Source organism: Microtus ochrogaster, chromosome 22 (assembly GCF_000317375.1).
Source record: "Microtus ochrogaster isolate Prairie Vole_2 chromosome 22, MicOch1.0, whole genome shotgun sequence".
Lineage (NCBI taxonomy): Eukaryota > Metazoa > Chordata > Mammalia > Rodentia > Cricetidae > Microtus > Microtus ochrogaster.
This window is the reverse complement of record NC_022023.1, coordinates 13,565,511-13,584,912: the sequence shown is the minus strand read 5'-3', so window position 1 is coordinate 13,584,912 and position 19,402 is coordinate 13,565,511. Positions and strand designations below refer to the sequence as shown.

General features: G+C 46.2%; 1 protein-coding gene across 1 annotated transcript; it reads left to right on the top strand.

Moving 5' to 3' along the window:
* The first annotated feature begins 5,114 nt into the window (after positions 1-5,114).
* Cfap161 (cilia and flagella associated protein 161) lies at positions 5,115-16,806 on the top strand. Its single transcript, XM_005357687.3, has 7 exons — positions 5,115-5,249; positions 5,959-6,048; positions 6,562-6,797; positions 8,397-8,487; positions 13,246-13,404; positions 14,743-14,816; positions 15,843-16,806. The coding sequence occupies exons 1-7, from the start codon at positions 5,178-5,180 to the stop codon at positions 16,033-16,035; spliced, it is 915 nt and encodes a 304-aa protein (XP_005357744.1). The 5' UTR covers positions 5,115-5,177; the 3' UTR covers positions 16,036-16,806.
* The last annotated feature ends 2,596 nt before the right edge of the window (positions 16,807-19,402 follow it).

Genomic DNA, 19,402 nt, shown 5'->3' with positions numbered 1-19,402 from the left:
TTGAGAAATTTCACCCCGTGCATAGATAGAAGAGTATCCACGGGCCTTGCCTTTTTACACTTTCCTCTCTTGTCCTTTATTATCTTATTTAATCTGCCCTGCATGAATTTCTGGTCTCTATTTCTTTTCCTGAAAGCATTTTTTTGTTATTTCTGTTTCTTTTGTGTTCAAATCTTATATCTTTTTGTTATTATCTCATGCACTTTGAGCCTCAAGTCACTTAAGTTGGAGTTATAATTTTGAATATAAACTGTCTCCTATTGGGCTCAGGTGTTGAAAGCTTGGTCTCCAGGTAGTAGTCATTGGTATTTTGAAACTTAGTTGTAGAAGTGAGGGGACCTAGTCAGAAGATGGGAGGTCACTAGCTGTCCCCAGGGAAGGCATACCTTGTCTGAGGCCCCTTCCCATCTGTTTCCTGTCCTTCATGAGATGAAGAACCCTGTCTCACTATGTCTTCCTCTTTTGCCACGATGCTCTGCCTCAACACAGGCCAACAGTCACGGGGCTAAGGCATAGAGGGCAACCCTCTGATAATGTGAACCAAAATAAAGCTTCTCCCTCTTCTCTCTACCAGTACAATGCAAACTCTGTTTATTGAACAGTTGTGGGTTATCCCATGGGCCCCGAAGATGGATATCTAGGACCCATCACTGAGATCAGCACAGCTTCCAAGCCTCTGTTCTGACTCCAGGAGGGCAAGCACATTATCCTTGTGGACTGGACCTTTTACCTTGGATGTGATGGAGTAGCTGGTACTGTCATACATCCCATGCACATGAGTGTGTACTGTCCCTGTGAGCTGGTCCTGCTCAGTATGTCAGTGATGCTAGTTAGCCCAATGGACTGCAGTGGAGTAGTGCTCATGATGGCATCTGTTTCTCCTTTAATCTGTGTCATAGTGCCGGGCTGGGTGTGGTGGGGGGCACACCTGCCATCCCAGGACTTAGGAAGTTCATGCAGGAGGATTCTCTTAAGTTCCAGTTTGGCGCCCCACGAAGAGTTGTGAGTCTCTAAAGGAAGTCTGGGGGCTGCGGATTTGGCTCAGTTGGTTGAATGCTTCCTAGCATTTATATTAGTCCTGCATCCAATGCCCAGCACCGCACAAAACCTGTGTGGTGGTGTGTGCCGGGAATCCCAGAACCTGAGGTAAAGGCAGAAGGATTGGAAGTTCAAGGACATCCTTGTCTGCCCCATGAGGCCAGTCTGGGCTACTCTAGACTTTGTATCAAAAACATTCTTTTTCAAGTAGTCAGTTCTTCTTAAAAATATTGATTTGACAAGATGGCCCCGAAGAAACAGATTTCATGTTGAAGTGTCCTTGGGCTGTGTTGCTTGCTGGAAGCCCTGTCATATATTCCCAGGATATGCCTTGAACCCAAGACTCTATGACCAAAAATTCTTAATATTTCCACCTTAAGTTCACGGGCAGCCAAATTCTTTCTCCTTCGTATCTATTAACACATCACAGGTGTTGATGGTAGAGCAACCTCCCATTTTGACCAATGAGGAGACCGCTGTGGTCCAGAGACAGCTGTGCTTATACAGCTAGTGGAAAAGTTGTTCTGCTGTTCTACCTGGTGCTCTCAGGGTGACCCTGGGATGACCTGCTTGCCATCCACACCCAGTGGGGACTTGTCTAATCTGTTTGTAGTGCGTGTGGCCTGGTTCTCTTTCCCAGTGTCTGAACTTTGTCCCACGTCTCTTTCCTGAACATCATTCTTTTCAAGTGTTTCTTTGGCTTCTCTTTTTATCTACCAGATATCTTAGGAGTAAATAATAAAGGACTCCAAAGTTTTCTATGCCTCATCAAATCACACACACACACACACACACACACACACACACACACACACACACACAAATAGCCAATACTTTTTTTTTTTAAAGTATATAACTGTTTTATGTCAAAAGCACAGTTGTAAAATTTGAGGGTATGGTGAGAGGGACCAGGTTTGTTATGAAAGTCAGGTTTAGTCAGACACACAGGGTCACTGATTAGTGAATACATATAGGTTTAAGTCTTGGTTTTGAGGGTTTTAAAGGAATTTTTTGTATAATTATATATAAACAAAATAATTTATGATCTTAAGAAAGGCTCGAGAGACTTTGTCCAAGTTGATTGGCAGACCCCTTTGGGTGACTCCCACAGAAACAATGCCATGTCTTTGTTCTATAAATCGTGTGAGATTCCAGGCTCCCGGAGTCGGTTTTAAAATGTGACCCTTTAATGACCTTTCAGGCAGCTTAGGATGCCTCATTTCCTTCCAGGTCCAGAGCTAGGACTCAGGTCCCATTCTTCTGACAGGTGTAATTCAAGTCCTGCTGTTTCGGTCCTTCTTGTATAGGCCGTTGCCTATGAGAGAGGTGTCCAGCTCCAGTGCTTTACATGTCTCCTTGTTTAAGGCTCAACTTTGTGGGGAGCGTGGAGACACTCAAGAGGAACAACACCAAAGTTAGTCAGAAATCTGCATCTGGAGCCTTTGCTTTGGGATACAGTTACAATTGTTCCACAAGCATGTGTGCATGCATGTGTGAGTTTGAGACAGGGTCTCTCTATATAGCCCTAAGTTGCTAAGTCAATTGGGCTGGTTTCTGACTCAGAGATCTGACTGCCTATACTTCCCAACAGATTTAAAATCTTTTGAAATCTTTTTATTTTTAACTAGGTGTGTATGTGGATGTGTGCAGGTGTGTGCACCTGAGTACCAGGCCTAATAGAGGCCAGAGGCATGCGATTCCCTAGTGCTAGAGGTACAGACAGATGGGAGTTATTCTACCTGGGTGCTGAGAACGAAGCTCAGGTCCTCTGGCAGAGCGATACTGGGTCCTAACTGCTGAGCCATCTTTCTGGCACCCCCCCCCCCCCAAGCCTTTTTGAGATAACTCTCACAGAGCTCAGGCTGGTCTCAAACTTACTTTGTCCTTGAGGATGACCTTGAACTCCTGATCCTTCTGCCTCCACGTGGTGAGTGGTGGAATTACAAGCGTGTGCCCACAGAACCTGGCTGGAGCCGGGATACTTCTGAGGGCTGTATTAACATTAAGTGATTGCCTCGCCGTGCAAACATCAGTGCTGAGTTTCCAACCCAGGATCTTAAAGTTCCTCCATATCCGCTATTGGCCCTCCTCAAATTTCTGTTAGTGTTATTGCCTTTAGTGGATCCCGAGCCCCAATGATTTTCTTGTTTTTCAATACCAGCTGTGGTGAATCTGGACATGATTGACTGGTGGAGGGATAACTACTATTGATTCGTGGTTTTAGGAAAAAAAACATCGCTTGCACCTTTGTTTCCAGGTCAATCATTTTACATCAGTTCATCTCCAACATTGACACTGGCTTTGAATGCTTTGGGTGATAGTGATCAGAAGAGAAAATCTGGAGATGTTCTAGTGTGAGCTGCAGTAGATTGCTGACACAGGGGACTCCCCTCCCCTCCCCCCCCACTGCCTCCTAGTGCCCTGTAATACACAGGAGGCATACTTTCTAAAATAGAGGTAAAAGCACTCTGTAGTAAATAGGAAGCCAGCAACATAGTCATTTAGCGTCACTCTGAGCCTTCTATCCTATCCATAATCATGTGTGCTATGCTTTTGATCAGCAGCCAGCACACAGGTTTTTCTCTTATACCAGCATCACAGACACGTGTGAGCAAGCGGTGCTGTGTGCTTTGATGGTACTGCGGCGACGTCACCAGGCAACGGCTTGCTTTCAGATGATCATGATCCTGTGTGAGTAGTCACACTGATGTCTATTCCTCATCATACGCAGCAAGGCTGGCTTTAGCAGTTTGAATATGCTAAGGTACACTGCTAGCTTCCCCGAGTCTGTTTCCAGTTCATCGCATACCCCGAGTGACACGTGTCTGATGTAACGTCCAACTTAGCGCCTTTGGAATCTTAGAACGTGTATCTTAGGATGCGGTGTGGTGGTGGAGGGACAGAGCCAGTGGAATCTCAGAGGACAGAATGGTCCTATTTGTGTCCTTGGCTGCAGCTTCCCAAGCTCAAGTCCTCCCAGGTCTCCAAGGAATCCTCTTCCCTCAAGTTTGCCCAGCTGTCACCCTCACAGCCCACAGGGCAGCAATGACTCATCCACGTAGCCCTCCAGTCCCTTCTCCATCATTTCTTCGGTGGCTTGGGTGTGTTACAATCTCCTGAAGCTATTTGTTTTCAGGATCTGGCTTTTTTTGTTAAGTTGGGTTTGGCCCACACCTTCTGTTTCTTGTCTGTGTTGGGAGGTGATTGGACACTGGGGAATTAATAGATGCATGCAGTCAGCAGCTGGCACCAGGTGGGTCTACCTAACTGCTTATTCCTCCTGCTCATAAGACAATATCCTCTTGAAGAAATGCTGGCGACAGCAAACTTTGGCTTTACCAAGAGTGCCTGCAAATCACAGGCTTGCCCTTGCATTTGGACATGGGAGCGGAGGGTTGCTATGAAATCCATGAAAATTATCGACTTCTCTAGAAAAATAAAAATATGTTAACACAGTGGTTTCTTCCCTTGGAAGCTGTGAATTTTGAGTAATGCCCCCTCTGTGTGTGTGTGTGTGTGTGTGTGTGTGTGTGTCCGTCCAGTGTCTACAGTGATGAGGTGCTGTTTTGTGAAATTGATTCTGACAGGGATTAGGAAAATAGACTGGAGTTGAATCACATTTCCACAGGAAAGCAAGGGCACTCCCTTTTCAGAGCGCTTCAACTTAGAACCCAATTTAAAAAGCAAAAAGCATTTTTATGCCAATTGTAGTGTGCACATCTGTTATCCTAACACCAGGTAGGCAGTCAGGAAGATTTCCAGTTCAGGACCGGACTGATACATAAAGAGTTCATGACCAGCCTGGAGTATATACCCAGACACTCACTTAAAAATCCAACCCAAGAAAAACGACATAAAAAGTTTCAAGACCTTTCTTCCCCCTACGGAGCATTTGAAACATTGTGATGCGGGGCTTCCCTATCAGCTTTGCCGTGTTCCTCATGGAAGACCGCGGCAGTGATGGGAGGGGCAGGGTGAGGTGGTCTAAGGCGGAACACGGAACCGGTGCACCTGGTGTGCGGTCACTTATTGGCTAGCCAAGAGGACCCTGACCAACCGGGAGCTGCCTGGTCGTCATGGCAACGGGACACGCTAACACTAGTGTCCTGGGAAGCTGGCTTTCTGACTGAGCAGGGACGATGGCGGTGCGGAACTTGTACGGTCCTGGAGTCCGGATGGGCAACTGGAACGAAGACGTCTTCCTGGAGGAGGTGCGCAGGGTGCCGCTGCGTTCCCAGGACCCCAGATCCTGTCCTGCACGCTCCCTCTGTGCTGCTCTGAGCACGTAGCCTCTTCTCACTCAGCCTCGCCTTGTCCTCCACTCCCCTCTGAGGAACCTGAGGTAGCACATCTGCTCTCTGAGCACCCGCTTCGTGGTTCCTGAACCCACGGCAGGCACAGATTGCCTCCTTCCAGGTTCTCTGCCTTCGCCAGCTTTGTGGCACCCCTAGGTGTTGGGAAGGTTCTGGGGTTATGACTGTATGGCGAAAATTAGGCTACCCCCCCCCCCCAGGGTTTCTCCATAGCTTTGGTGCCTGTCCTGGACTAGCTCTTGTAGACCAGGCTGGCCTCAAACTCACAGAAGTCCACCTGCCTAGGCTTTCTACATGTTCACCACACAGTCAGGAGGACCCCAGTAGAGACTGCGGACCTCCAAATACCACTCCTGATTGTCTGTGGACGGGATAAGCATAGCCACCCTCTTTTTTTCTTCTCCATGCATTTTTCTTCTCAGGGTTTTCTAAGCACTCCGCCGCGACATGCTGAGGACATTTCTGCCATCTTTGTCACGATCACATTTCCCTTTGTTGTTCTCAAACTGTCTTTGAACTTGAGATGCTTCTGAAGGAAAAGCTACCAGGATTTGTGCTCTGCAAGCCCTGCCTTGGGCTTCCCTTTACCCTGTCTTTGCATCCCCAGGAGCGCATGAGAGACTTCCTAGAAAAGAGGGAGAAGGGAGAACTTCTTATCCAGAGAAACAGAAGACTGAAAAAGAACCTCTTAAGACCGGTAATCTCAAATTCCAACGCCAGTTTCAAACTGCTGTCAAATTAAGTGTGAGTTAAGCAAGGAAAATGTCTAGAAAACAACTAGCCATTTTGAAAACTTAAAAAAAGAAAATCTGAAAAGTACAGTTTTTGAAAAGTTCTCCAAGGTTTTAGAAACATAAGGGAAAGTCTCCCCTTAATTATGGTTACTTAATTGTGTTTGCATCTAAGGATGGATTAATGCTTGCCCAGAAAAAGTGCCTTCTAGTTGCGGCTCAAGAATGTTGGGTTGAAAGAATTTATAATGGAACCAACCTATGTGAATTCCAGCAGCTTCGTTTGACCTTGTTTAGGATCATCGGGAACTTGCTTGACTGTGTGGAAGGGGAAGGACACTAAGGAGGGAAAGAAGAAGGGGAGGGCCTTATTGAAATGGTGCCAGTCTGAGAAAAAAGGAGGTACCCTCGGGAGGGACCTCGGTCTCCGCAGCTAAGGAATTGGTTGGCTTATTGGAAAATTCCTTTTAAAACTGTAGATGGAGCTTTCAATATCCCAAGATGGCTTTGTCCACTACGGCGATAAAGTGATCCTTGTGAACCCTGACCACGCCCGGGGGGAGGAGGCTGGTGTGTTTCTGGAAGGGGACATGTGCCTGTGTGTGAGCCCGGATGAAGTTAAAGCCCAGCTATGCGATGAGTTGGAAATGCCCTGTGGCGTGAGTGCCGTCCAGACCACCGTCCCGACGGGCAGGAACACCTTCACCATTTTGAGGTAGACTCTCATTCAGGGCATCGCAGTATCCGCTTGGATTTGTAGCTTAAAAATCCGAGATGAGACATTAGTTTCCCTCATACATGTGAGGACCTGAGCTGGATTCCTAGAAACCCCATTTAAAAAAGCCTAGTGTGTTGACACTTTTGTAATTCCAGCACTGGGCAGGAAGAGCCACGCAGATCTCTGAGCCTTACTGGTTAGCCAGCCTAGCTTACTTACTGAATTTCAGGCCAAATGAGACACTTTTTTTTATTTAAAAAAAAAAAAAGGCGAACAGCACCTGAGGAATACCACTGTGCATGCACACAAATACACACAGACAAACGCACAGAAAGATGGACGAACACACATGGACACAGACACACACACACACTGGCATCAGGTAATAACGGCTGCAGGCAAAGGTTATGGAAACACTTTCTGACGTCTCATCTTGCTTACTTGAGAAACATTGCTGAGAGCCCTTTACATGCCCGTTGCCGAAGACAACAGGTTAATTAGCTAATTGTGTTCAGTTCAAAACGTTTGCTTCATGGTGGTCAGATCCAGAGACTTGAACTTATGTTCTCTCTGGAGTAAAGGAGGGTTTTCCAAACAATGTTACAGGATGCTTTGTGCCCACAAGAGTTTCCATGGCTCTTGCTAGCTTCACAACAAAAATATGTCATGTAATAAAAGGCTACACCAGGTGGGTTTTCCTCTCTTCAAATCGGTCGTCTACCAAAATTGACCTGAGGTTTTGGAAATGATCAATGAGACCCTTAGAGACATACAATGACAACTCAAACTACCGTTTTGACTTTGATTGAAGACTGTGGCAATCCTTCAGTGACAAGAAAAGAGCCTTGCATCCTCCTGCACCCTTCATTTTAATTTTTCTTAAGTACAGATGGTTTGCGGTAAAACAACTTAAAGTTGAGGACCATTTCAGTCCCGGGAAGATGATGAGGGAAGATTGTATTAAATGCCTGCAGAGGTATCACTTTGGTCTGTCTAAAAACATAGCACACATGATATGAAGTTCTTGTCATACGTTGACATGACAAGCTTAGTCTATTCCAATCAAAGGCTGCAGAACAGGGAGGCTCTGGGTTTGATCTGTGGGGCAGAGCAGGTAATAACGAGCTCAGGCTAGCTGGATGTTGGACCTTTTATAGCTGGCTATGGTGGTTTACAGCTGTAACTCCAGCACTCCCAGGAGGCCGAGGCAGGAGGATTCCTCCAAGTTCCATGTCAGCCTGGGCTTCAGTGTCAGAATGTCTCAAAACACCAAAAAACAAAACCGTGCACTTCTCAAATAAAGACATGAGTAGAAAAATACAAGAAAAAAGAAAAAAAATCTTATAGTTGGTGATTATAAGAGTATATTAAGTAATGTTGCAAAAATGGATATATTGGGGTCCAGAATGGTGATTCTTGTCAGGGTCTCTTGACATCATCTCCGATCTCTGAGGTCTTTGCCTGGCAAGCCAAACAGACCAGAGAGGAACTCTTGTGATTTCATTGAGTACAGCATTTGAATAGATGCCCTAAGAAACGTGAGGGAATGATGGGAAGGCACAGTCCTCACTCTCTCCCCCTGCTCTGCCCCTCCAGTGACAGCTCAGACAGGAGCGCTGTGGGCCAAGTCCTTCGATATGGGCAGAGCTTCTGCCTCGGAATAGCTGCCGGCCTGGAATGCAAGACGGTGAGTCTTCCTGTGTGTGCTCCTGTCGTCTGTCCTTGTTTACCAAGATGGCCAAGAGCTACCTCCAGAGGGACTGTGCAGATGAGGGCCCCATTTCTGCTGTCACCGTGGCTTCAGTCTGTGGGGTCCAGTGGGCATTGCATACTCGATTCTTTCCTCTTAGCTTTGTAAATAACAATACAAACAAGCAAACAGCATCCCTGTCCTTAAAAGCTAAGGAGTGAAGAGAGAAAAGTCTTTTTTGGTAATGCAGCTATCAAAAAGCCAAAATTTATGCCACGTTTAAACAGTAAATGGAATGAACGGGTTAACTGACATTTGTCATATGCCACCAATGCCAGCAAGATATATGTTGCTTAGATTAATCTTGAACTTCTGGACTCAAAGTGACCCTCATTTCTCAGTGTCCTGTCCAATATCTGGGACTGTAGGCATGGACCCTTGTGTCCAGCACTGGCATTTTAAGCTTTTGATTAGCTATTTTTTTTTTCCCTAAGAAGTAATAAGGACAAGACGAGTTTGTCAAAGTCAGGAAGCTTAAGTCTCTGAGAATCTTCTTTCTTAAGTCTCTAAGAATCTTCTTTCTTAAGTCTCTGAGAATCTTCTTTCCTTTGGAGATAATGAAGTATAATAGGCCAGGTGCCATGGCTCACGCCTATAAACCCAGCCCTTGAGAGGTGGAGGCTGGAGGAGGATTTGCTGTGAGTCTGAGACTCACCCATCTGGACAGAACCAAACACACAATAGAAAGAACCAGATAAACTCACGCTTGAGTTTCCCATGCAAGCTCTGTAATAGGGATTTGTGTAAATTAACCATTTGAGTCGGTGAATCATAAAGTTGGAGCACCGCGCTAGGCAATACTGCAATTGCTTCACACACACGGCAACTCCATTGTTTTCCTGTGCGTCCCTGACATAAGAACACTGGGAACTAGGCATTCAGCTTCTAAATGGCAGAGCTAGGACCGTGGGCATTGTTATGGTTTGAGTGTGAAATGTCCCCCCCCCCCTTCCCCATAGGCTCCAGTGTTTGGACACTGAGTTCCCAGTGGGTGGGGCTCTTTTGGGAGTTGGGGACCAGCTGGAGGAGAAGTGATTGGCAGTGGGGGAAAGGCCTTATAGCTCTTTCTGGTTCTGGCCCAATCTCTTCGCTCCTTGGTCCGTTGAGATGTAATCGGTGGCCCCATAGGCACAGCCACAGCTGTCCCTGCTGCCAAGCCTTCCCCACCACGAGAGACTCATTCCTGAGACTGTGAGCCCCAGTAAGCTCTCCCCCCTGCAAACCGGTCTTATCAGACAGCAAATGAGACAAAGGACACGAGCAGAGCAGGAACTCCCAGTGTTGTCCGACATGACATCAGTCCTTTTGGTAGCACCAAGCCAAACCGACGGTGCCAGTCAAACTCTGCCATGCATAGGTGTCCGTCTGCAGCCTGAGTTGAGATACAGAAATGAAGCAAAGGTCGTTGAGGCAGGGGCGTAGCGCCCAGAGATGTGCACACCAGCATCTGTCTTCTTCGACTGGTGCTTTCCTATGTGTCTTCTTCAAAGCACACAACTTGGCTGTGACCATAATGAGCACCCAGCTTCTTTCTACTTCGCTGTTTCCAAAGCTCTCCTTAAACAGTTACATTTAAGGAATATATATTATTCCTTATTATGATATATTACTGTGCGGCAGTGTCAGAGTGACCCAGTCCTTAGTCTATCTTCAGGCAGTCTCCTTTGCTTTCTTCTTCTGGTGGTCTTAATATTCAGCCCAGGGCTGGCCTTGAACTAGCGATCTTCTGACTTCTGTGATTACAGGTGTGTGCCACCATGCCTAACTGAGTTTGTTACTCTAGTTTCTATCCCGTATAGGGTTTCATGTGTGTAGGTGGGTAAATGCTTAAAGCTCACACCCCTCAAACCCTGGTGAGTCTTTCTCCAGAATAGATTTTTTTCTTTTGGCCTAGAATTACTGATATCAAGAATGCAAATAAAAATGGAAGTATGAAAGCTGGATATAGTAACACACACCTATAATTTCAGCACTTGGAGTGCTGAAGCAGGGGGATTGCCACAAATTCCAGGTCAGCCTGTGTTTCAGAGTGAGATCCTGTTTTTTCTTTTTTTTTTTTTTATTTCTTTTTAAAGGTAACATGAAACCAGTTCTTTAATTGATTGGGCCAATCTGTACCCTCAGCAACAATAAATGCAAAAGGCATTAAGCGTGGCAAACAGCATAATTTAAATCTTTGCTAACCTTCTGGACAAACAGGAAAGGATATGTAAATGTCGTAGTGCCTGGTTCAGTCCCTGAACTTCTGCCCTTCCCCCTCCTATGTCCTCACTTTTCTCCCTGTCTTTGCCATCCTTATTATTTTTCCCTGGGAACCATGTGGTCTTTGCCTCTGTATTGACTGGGGTTTCCCTCTCTGCCCTTTGGATGGATGATTAAATTTTGCATATTTGTTACTGCTATTTCATTCCTCATTTTAAATCGTAGTTGTTTGAATTGTATTTTTGAGATACATCTATCAGTTTTCCTTTGAAACTATTTTTTTTTTGTGTGTGCGTTGGGGGGCGTGTGCACATGCGTGTGTGACCGTGTGTTTAGGACACCATTTAGGAGTCAGTCTTCACTTTTTGCCTTGTTTGAGACAGGGTCTTATTCACGGAGTCCTTGCCTTAGCCCCTACATAGCTTTTAAGGTTTAGTCTGTTAGGGATCTGATAAGAAGGAAGATAAGTATTACTTTCTAGATGTTTATAGTTTGACATTTGTTTACATTTATTTTTTTTAATACACTTGAGATTTATTTTGGCAAAAGGTTTTGCCTTCAAGTTCCCCAAATGATCATCCATCTCACGTGTTAGCTCTCGAATAATTCTTCCTCCTGACACACGGTGCTTCCTTAGGCACATATTAAATTATCCTCCGCACCACATGCTCTTCCTGAATGTTCTATTTTGATCCACTGAAGTCGTCTATTTTTACGCTAGGGCGACAGTGTTGTAATTATACAGCACCGTAATGCACGTTGACAGATCTCTGTTCCCCTCCTTTCTCTCCTTTGTCTGGGTTACATTAGGAATTAATCTTTGAGCTAAACGCAATAATTATCTTTTCCAGTCCCTCGGCCTGTGCAGGGAAAAGCCACTTTGTGTTTGGCTGGCACTGTAAAACTAAGTGCTTTCTTTATTCACAACTTTGGTGGTTTGACTCCTGTAAGGTGTCTCTCAGATTCTCTTTGACAGGAAGGCGTGTCAGCTCTTTCTTGGTCGGGTTTTATGACTCTCCTTACACGGTTGGAGCACTGGTCTTGATAGTGTTGTTCCCTCCTGTCAGTCAGCTTTTCAGCAAAGCTCCTTTCTATCCAGGTCCAGTTCATTCTCTCTCTCCGCAGTACACATCGGCCATCTTTTTATTCTCAACGCCAGCCATGGTCTGGGCCTCATCGGTCTGATCTGTCTTCCGAGGAACCACCTCTAAGCATAGGAGATCCTCTCACGAGGCCTCGTATCCCACTGATGCCACCTTGGGAATCAGCAGTCATATGGGGGACAGTCAACATCCAGAGGGTAGCAGGATACTGCTCTTATCACAGCCCATCACCCCTCTCACTGGGTAGAAAATGTACAGAGGATTATAACTTGCTCATGCCTTCCTCATTGAACCTCAAAAACCAGCTTAGTTCGATAATAAAGCCATGCACAAAGGGCCAATGAAATGGCTCAATGACTAAGAGCACTTGTTGCTTTTGTAGAAAACCCAGCTTCATTTCCCAGCATGCACACGGTGTGTCACAACCAGTCCCAGAGGACCTGAAGCCTTCTGCATAGACGTATATACACACAGCATATATGTGGACAAAACACTCGTATATAAAATAAAATAAATCTAATTTTTTTTGAACACACTAAAACCTTGTTTAAAAGACAAACCACCTTCATGTTCAAAGTGAAGGCGAACAAGCAAAGAGCTAACAGAGAACATTTTGAACTTCCGGCTGGATGGGATGGCTCTTGACAAAGGGTAGCCATGCATCTAAGCTCTATTCCCAATGGGAACAAGGACTCCAGATGGTCAGGGTCACTAGAAAGTCAGGAGCCCCAGTGCAGGCTGTGATGAGCCCAGGCTGAAGAGCGCTTCATCTCAGGTGCCTGGTTTCGGTAACGTTATTTATAGCACAGAGAATACAGACCCAGGTCCCATGTTTTGAAAGAGTTAGGGGAGCAGGAAATGGAGTATGGAAAAACGTTTTATTTCCTGTTGCTGAGAGAAAACACCATGACCAAGGCGACAGAAAATAAAGCATTTGATTTGGAGGTTTATGGAGAGTGTTAAGAGTCCATGACCATCCTGGCAGGCAGAATGGCGTCAGTTAGGCAGAGATGGTGCTGGAAGAGGAGTTGAGGGCTCATATCTGCTCTTTAAGAAGGAAGCAGGAAGAGAGAGAGCTAACTGGGAATGGCTTGGACTTCTGAAACCTCGAAGCCCACCCCTGGTGAGGCATCTCTTCCAATAAGGTCACACGCACCTCCTTACCCTTCCCAAACAGTCCACCAACTGGGGACCCAAGTCTTCAAGCATAAGAGCATGGGGACCAGGCTCACCCAAACCATCACAGGAAAGAGAAGGGGGGAGGGATACCGGAAGAGGGAGGGACAGGGTTCTAGAAGCTGCTTTCGTGCCTGCTTGCTGCACAGTCCCTCTGGTCGCCCATTTCCCGGCTCTCTCAGTAGCCGTGATTCTGCTCATGTGCCGTTTCCAGCTCTATTTATCGAGTGACCACAGGACCCTTCTGAAGTCCTCTAAGAAGTCCTGGCTCCAGGAGGTGACTCTGACCGATGAGAGCTCTCACCTGAACTGCTGGCAGGCTACCTTCCTCGACCCCCAGCTGCGCCTGGAATACGAAGGCTTCCCAGTCAGGGTGAGCTTGGCACGTGGGGCACGGCACGGGCACGGGGTCTGTGAGAGTAAGGGCTGGGGCTCACACCTGGCCCTCAGGCGGAGCTTTGGATTCCTGTCTCTGAACCCTGGTGGCTGCAGATTAGAATCGCTGCAAAAAGAGTACAAAAGACCCAGGGTCCCTGGGCACTCCCAACACATCCCTGCATGCAATGCGCTTGGCAACCTAATCTGGACAGGCCTCCCTCTCTCCTCCTCTCCCTCCCTCCCTTCCTCCATCAATCCCATCCGCTCCCTCTTTTTCTTTCTCCTCCCCTTTTCTCCTTTCCCTCCTCTCCCTCTCTTCCTTTCCCTCTCTCCTTTCTTCCTCTATCCCTGCCCCCCCTTTCCTCCTGTCCCCCTCCATTTGCTTCTCTTCTGCTCTCCTTTATTTCCTTCTTTCCCCCTCCCTCCCTTTCTCTCCTCCCCTCCTCCCTTCTCCCTTCCCATTCCTTTTTTCCTCACTCTGTAGCCCAGGCTGGCCCAAGACTCTCCTTTTCAAACAGCACCACTTTGCCTGACTTAAGTTCTCATCTCGAAAGATCCTGGGAAGCCGAGGGAAGGGAGGAGGCAGCAAGCGGCTACCTAGGCAAGCACAGTCCCTGATCACTCTTGATTTGGACTCTGAACCAAGTGTGACGGAGCATGAGACATGATCCTTTGGGGAGGTTGCTATGGGCACAGAACAAGCTTGCTGCCTCTGCCTCTCCAACCCAAGGCTTTGCTACATATCCAAGGGGGCATCTGTTATAGGAGAGGGAGGGATTTTAGGACTCACTGCATGCATCCAAGCATCTGGCATCAGCAGTTTTATAGGATTGCCCATGGGAGGGGCTACAGTCCCAGGTTCCTCTGAATCTGCCCCACACAGTGGGTCCATTTCTTAAGTTCTGGCAGGGGACCCCAGTTTCTGGAGGCTCCCTCCGAGTTGTACAGGGTAGAGGATGGTCACCTTATCCACAGCAAAGGAAGCTTGACAGAATTTTCTGGGTAGCCATCTTCTCCTTGCTTGGCATTCCTAGGGCGGCATTAGGAACTGCTGAATATATACGTGTGTGTGTGTGTATATATGTATGTATTGTACGTACTTAATAGCATCAGCCATGTTTCACGTTGTCAAAAAATCTTCTTACATATGACTTTGAATAATTATTCTTCCCTCTAGATATCTACCATGGTGCACCTCACGAAGCCCATCATGGTTCCCCAGCCTTGTAGGTTATATATGCACTACCCTGAAATGAATGGTCATATTTTCTAGATTCTTGCTTCCAGGAAATTGTACAGAAGACTAAATGGTACTCTTTTCCTATCCTGTAAGGCAAATGAAAAACTTGTCCTCTATCATCGCCACACAAACCGAGCCTTGGCTGCCCATCGGCATCTCCCCCTAAGGTACCACATACTGCTGCTGGGTGCAAGAGAATGTCATAGTGGGCTCAGGTCGTGCACGTAAAAGCAGAGACACTTGACTAGACGTCTGTGTCTAGTCATGCGAAGTGAAGGTTTTTAGGTGCCGAATTAAGAACAATGATATTGTTCATGAAAATTATTTAAAAGTTAAGGCCAGTTTTTGTTTTCGATTAGTGTTAAGCATGCTAGACAAGTCAGACATGTGAAAACCCTTGTTCATGCTCAACGTTATTTGAATTTTTCTGCTCTGTGAAACAAAGATTAAGCACTCAGTTGGCACATCAAATACTTTATTTTGTCAAGTGACATATTTTATTTTATAATTCAGAAAGGGGTTACTAAATTTATGAAGACAGTCAAAAGACAAAGTTTAGTTTAAATTCAGGGTGGTCCATATGTTTATCACCTGAAGTTTTGATTGGCCTGGATTTAAAATCCAAGAGACTTGATTTTGCAAATACCTTTTAGTTAGTTAGTTGAGACAGGGTTTCTCTGTAGCTTTGGATCCTGTCCTGGAACTTGCTCTGTAGACCAGGCTGGCCTCGAACTCAGAGATTCATCTGCCTCTGTCTCCTGAGTGCTGGGATTACAGGCGTGCATCATCATTGCCTGGCACAAATACTTATTTTTAACACTAAAGAAACTTAATGTATTATATTTGAGAAATGTATTATATTTGAGAAAAACTTTGTCAGAGATACCTACACGGCCCACACATCTATTGACTGGAATTGTAACTGATACTTTTATATGTCATAATTATGAATTATGCTTTGTGTAGAACTTTGATGCTGCTATTCAGTAAAGTCTTCTCTGATGGGAGGATGCTGGCTATAAAGGGACCCCATGTGCCTAAGCCTCTGAGAACAGGGGGGAAATATTCCTGCAAACGTACATTTTAGGGGCTCTCCTGGGCCTTGCAGAGTGGTCTGGTCCAAGAGGGATTTCCTAGAAGGGATGAACGCCGTCGTTCAGTTTCTAACTGGAATCCATCCTTTTGTGCTCCAGGACCTATTTTGGGAAGGAAGTTGAGGTTGCAGCTCACACACATCTGGATTCACACAGAGTTGAAAAACCCAAGAACCACTGGATGCTGGTTACTGGGAATCCCAGGAACACAGCGACCACCATGCTGGACCTCCCTGCACCTCCCACAGATGACACCCGTGCTGTGGAGCAGGCCATGGGCATCAGCACATAGTGACACACCAGGCACACATGTGACCTCTCGGGCCCTGCTCTCAGCAACTGTAGGTCTTAAAAAAGAAATGAACAATCTTAGTTGTGTCCCAAGCAGTTTTTCCAATAGGCTGCAGAACTCCAGGAACACGGTATTAAAAGAAATATCATATTAAATGTATTGAATTAGTGATGGCCTTGCTGTAGGGAGTAAATGGTGTCTGAAAACAACAGTATTTGAAGTTAGATCAGCTTTTGTTGATATCCTAATTGTGGCGAGCTCAGTACCCCCACTCGGAGCCCCTTGCTTAGTAGACCCTGCAAAGCCTATGCTCCTTTCCAAAGCTGTGTTTATGTAATAAAGGATGTCAGAAGTTTATGGATGTTTTGGCATTGCTGTTTCTCCCCCAGTTTTCTTCCATGTGGAACAAGGTGTGGTTCTAAGCTGTAGCTTTGCCTTGAGATTCAAATCCCCTACCTCTGCACCCCGAGTTCTGGGATTACAGCCATTGCATCACTGTGTTCTGAAAAACATTCTACTTTTGTTTCAGCCTCCAACCTGGGATGTCAGGTCCCCTGCTCAACGGGGGATCTATGATCTTATAATCACACTGCAGAATCAATCCCTTTACCATTAGTGAATTTTTGAAACTGACCGAATCATGATGTCAGCCATGGGGTAACGAAGGTCCCAGCAGTGGGGCTGGAGAGATGGCTGAGTGGTTAAGTGTGAATTCTGCTCGGTTCTCAGCGTCCATGTCAGGTGGCTGACAACTTTCTGTAACTCCAGCTCCATGGAGGACTGGTGCCCTCTTCTGGCCTGCTCAGGCATTGCCCTCACCCCCCCCCCCAACATATGAATACACATAATAAAAAAAATGAAAAAGGAAAAGTCTGGACAGAATGAATGTATATGCTTCTGTTTGTTTGTTCAGCTACTCCTTCTGCCTTTGATGTAAGATATTAGGATAAATAGCTCTCCCCAAATGTGCAGCGCCTTTAATCCCAGCACTTGGGAGGCAGAGGCAGGTGGATCTCTGAGTTTGAGACCAGCCTGGTCTACAAGAGCTAGTTTCAGGACAGGCTCCAAAACCACAGAGAAACCCTGTCTCGAAAAACCAAAAACAAAACAAAAACAAAACAAAAACAACAAATACGTATTGAGTTGTAGAAAGTAGGTTACAGTAGGTTTTATGTAGGTGAACTTGGGCTCGAGCACGCTTCAAGAAGCAGGCATTGGCACCAAAGGCTGACTAGCCTGTCTCTGTGCTGGAGCCACCCTGGGGAACAATTATAGTCACTAATGTCAGAACCCTAAATAGACATCTTGAGTCAACACTGGGTTCGACCTGGACAATGAGTTTCATCAGGGACTCTCAGACAGTCCATGGGCTTCGAGAGAAGCCCCATAGACAAGGACCTACACAAGAAAGTAATAGTTCCTTGAGGTGGCCAGAAAAGGCCTTTGTCAGCAGGTGCCAACCTGGCTATGTACTCGAGGACCCGGAGACTTTTGGCAAGAGCCGTGTCCAGGCCGTACTTCCGTCTACCTAACCACAGTTTCTGGGGTAAGGCTTCAAAGTGTGCAAGCTTGGGCACATCTTAGGAGAGCCTCATTTGGTTTACTTTGGGTAGAGTTCCAATTTCCGTATTAAAGTATTAAACTTTAAAGGTTGTTTTTAAAATATTTTTATTTTATGTGTATGGGTGTTTATAGGTATGTCTGTACATCACATGCATGCATTACCCACGAAGGACAGAAGAGGGCGTCAGATCCCCTGGTATGGGAGTTAAAGATCGTTGTTGGCAACCAGGTGCCTACTGGGAATGGAACCTCTCAAAGAGCAGAAAGTGCTCTTTAATTCTGAGTCATCTCTGCAGCCTACAGAAGCAGTATTTTAAAAAAGCTTGCTGTAGTTTATTTTAAGATAGAGTCACTGTCTTTGGAGAGGAGGGTAACATATGCTTATAGGTTTTCAAGGGCAAAAGCCAGACAGGTAGAGTTGCTCTACCTGCCTATCTGGGGAAGACATTCTGTAATAGCCAAAACCATGTGCAAACATAGTAGTCAATTCTGCCCCATTTTCACTCCCATCACAAGGGCATCTTAATCCCTACCAACATTCATATGTGTGTGTAAGAGAAAATCCTGGGCTTGGAGGTACAGCTCAGTAATAGAGAAAACTTGACTAGTATACAGAGATCCTTAGGCTTGAACGCCCAGAACTCGGGAATGGTGGATACAAGTGAATCCTGTGCCTCTCATGTCTGTCACTAAAAGAACAGGTGAACTTCAGAACTGAGCCTGTTACCTGGTTCACCCATTCCTCAGTATCGCCCATCCTTCCTTGGTCACTGGTAGCAAATCCAAGCTCAGGACTGAGTGGGACCTTAGCTTCTGGCAGTAGGAACATAATATAATCCCAGAGATGAGGTTTGGTCACTTTCTAGCTCCAAGTCCTCCCTCCCCACCACCCCCCAGGGCTGCAGGAAGAAATGATGCTGGTAAACACCGCTCTGTAAGTTCATCTGTTTCTACCCACAGATGGAGGGGAAGAGGAGGGAGAGCAAGGGAGGGGGAGGGGAGAGAGGGAGGGCCTTAAAGGTCCATTGGAGGGGGGAGGTCATCTGTGACTCTGGAATCACAAGCGTGAGAAAGTTGCCCAAGGCCTGAAGTGCAGATTGCAGATCTGATTGGTGGGTTTCTGGGGAGTGTTTTTTTTTTTTTTCCTTCACCAAAGGCAAAATTAGAAACACTCTTTTCACTATTAAATTCATCATCTAGAGTTTTTTTTTTCTTTGAAGAAATAACCATGTAGTTCCACTTACATATTTGATGATCATGCAGTATAAATTCAGTTATTGCCCCCATGGGAGCCTGACTGAGTTTTACTAGGCCGGAGTCCTGTGCACAGCAAACAGTCGGTCGTTAGATAAACTCTTACAAATCAAAATGAAACATCACCCATCCTGCTGGAAGACTAGAGTGGAGTGTTTGAACTGGATTATAAAAAACAAAAATCCAAACAAACCCTCGAGGATCAAAGAAGCTTTTCTAAACCACATTCCAAGGAAAACAGCCCGAGCAGCATCCCTGGCCTGGCAGAGCCGCGTAGGGGCGTCAGAGCCTGCAGGGGCCAATGGCCTCACCTGGCAGTGTACGGAAGAGGAAAGAGCCTCAGCCGGGAAAGGGATTCACAACGCTTCAGGGGAGCCAGAGGCGGGTCCTCCGAGATGCAGTTACTTGGAGGTAGGGCACCTGATCTGCTTGTAACTGCTGTGGCTCAGTGGTTAAGAACATTGCCTGCTCTTCCAAAGGTCCTGAGTTCAATTCCCAGCAACCACATGGTGGCGCACAACCATCTGGAATGAGGTCTGGTGCAGACATA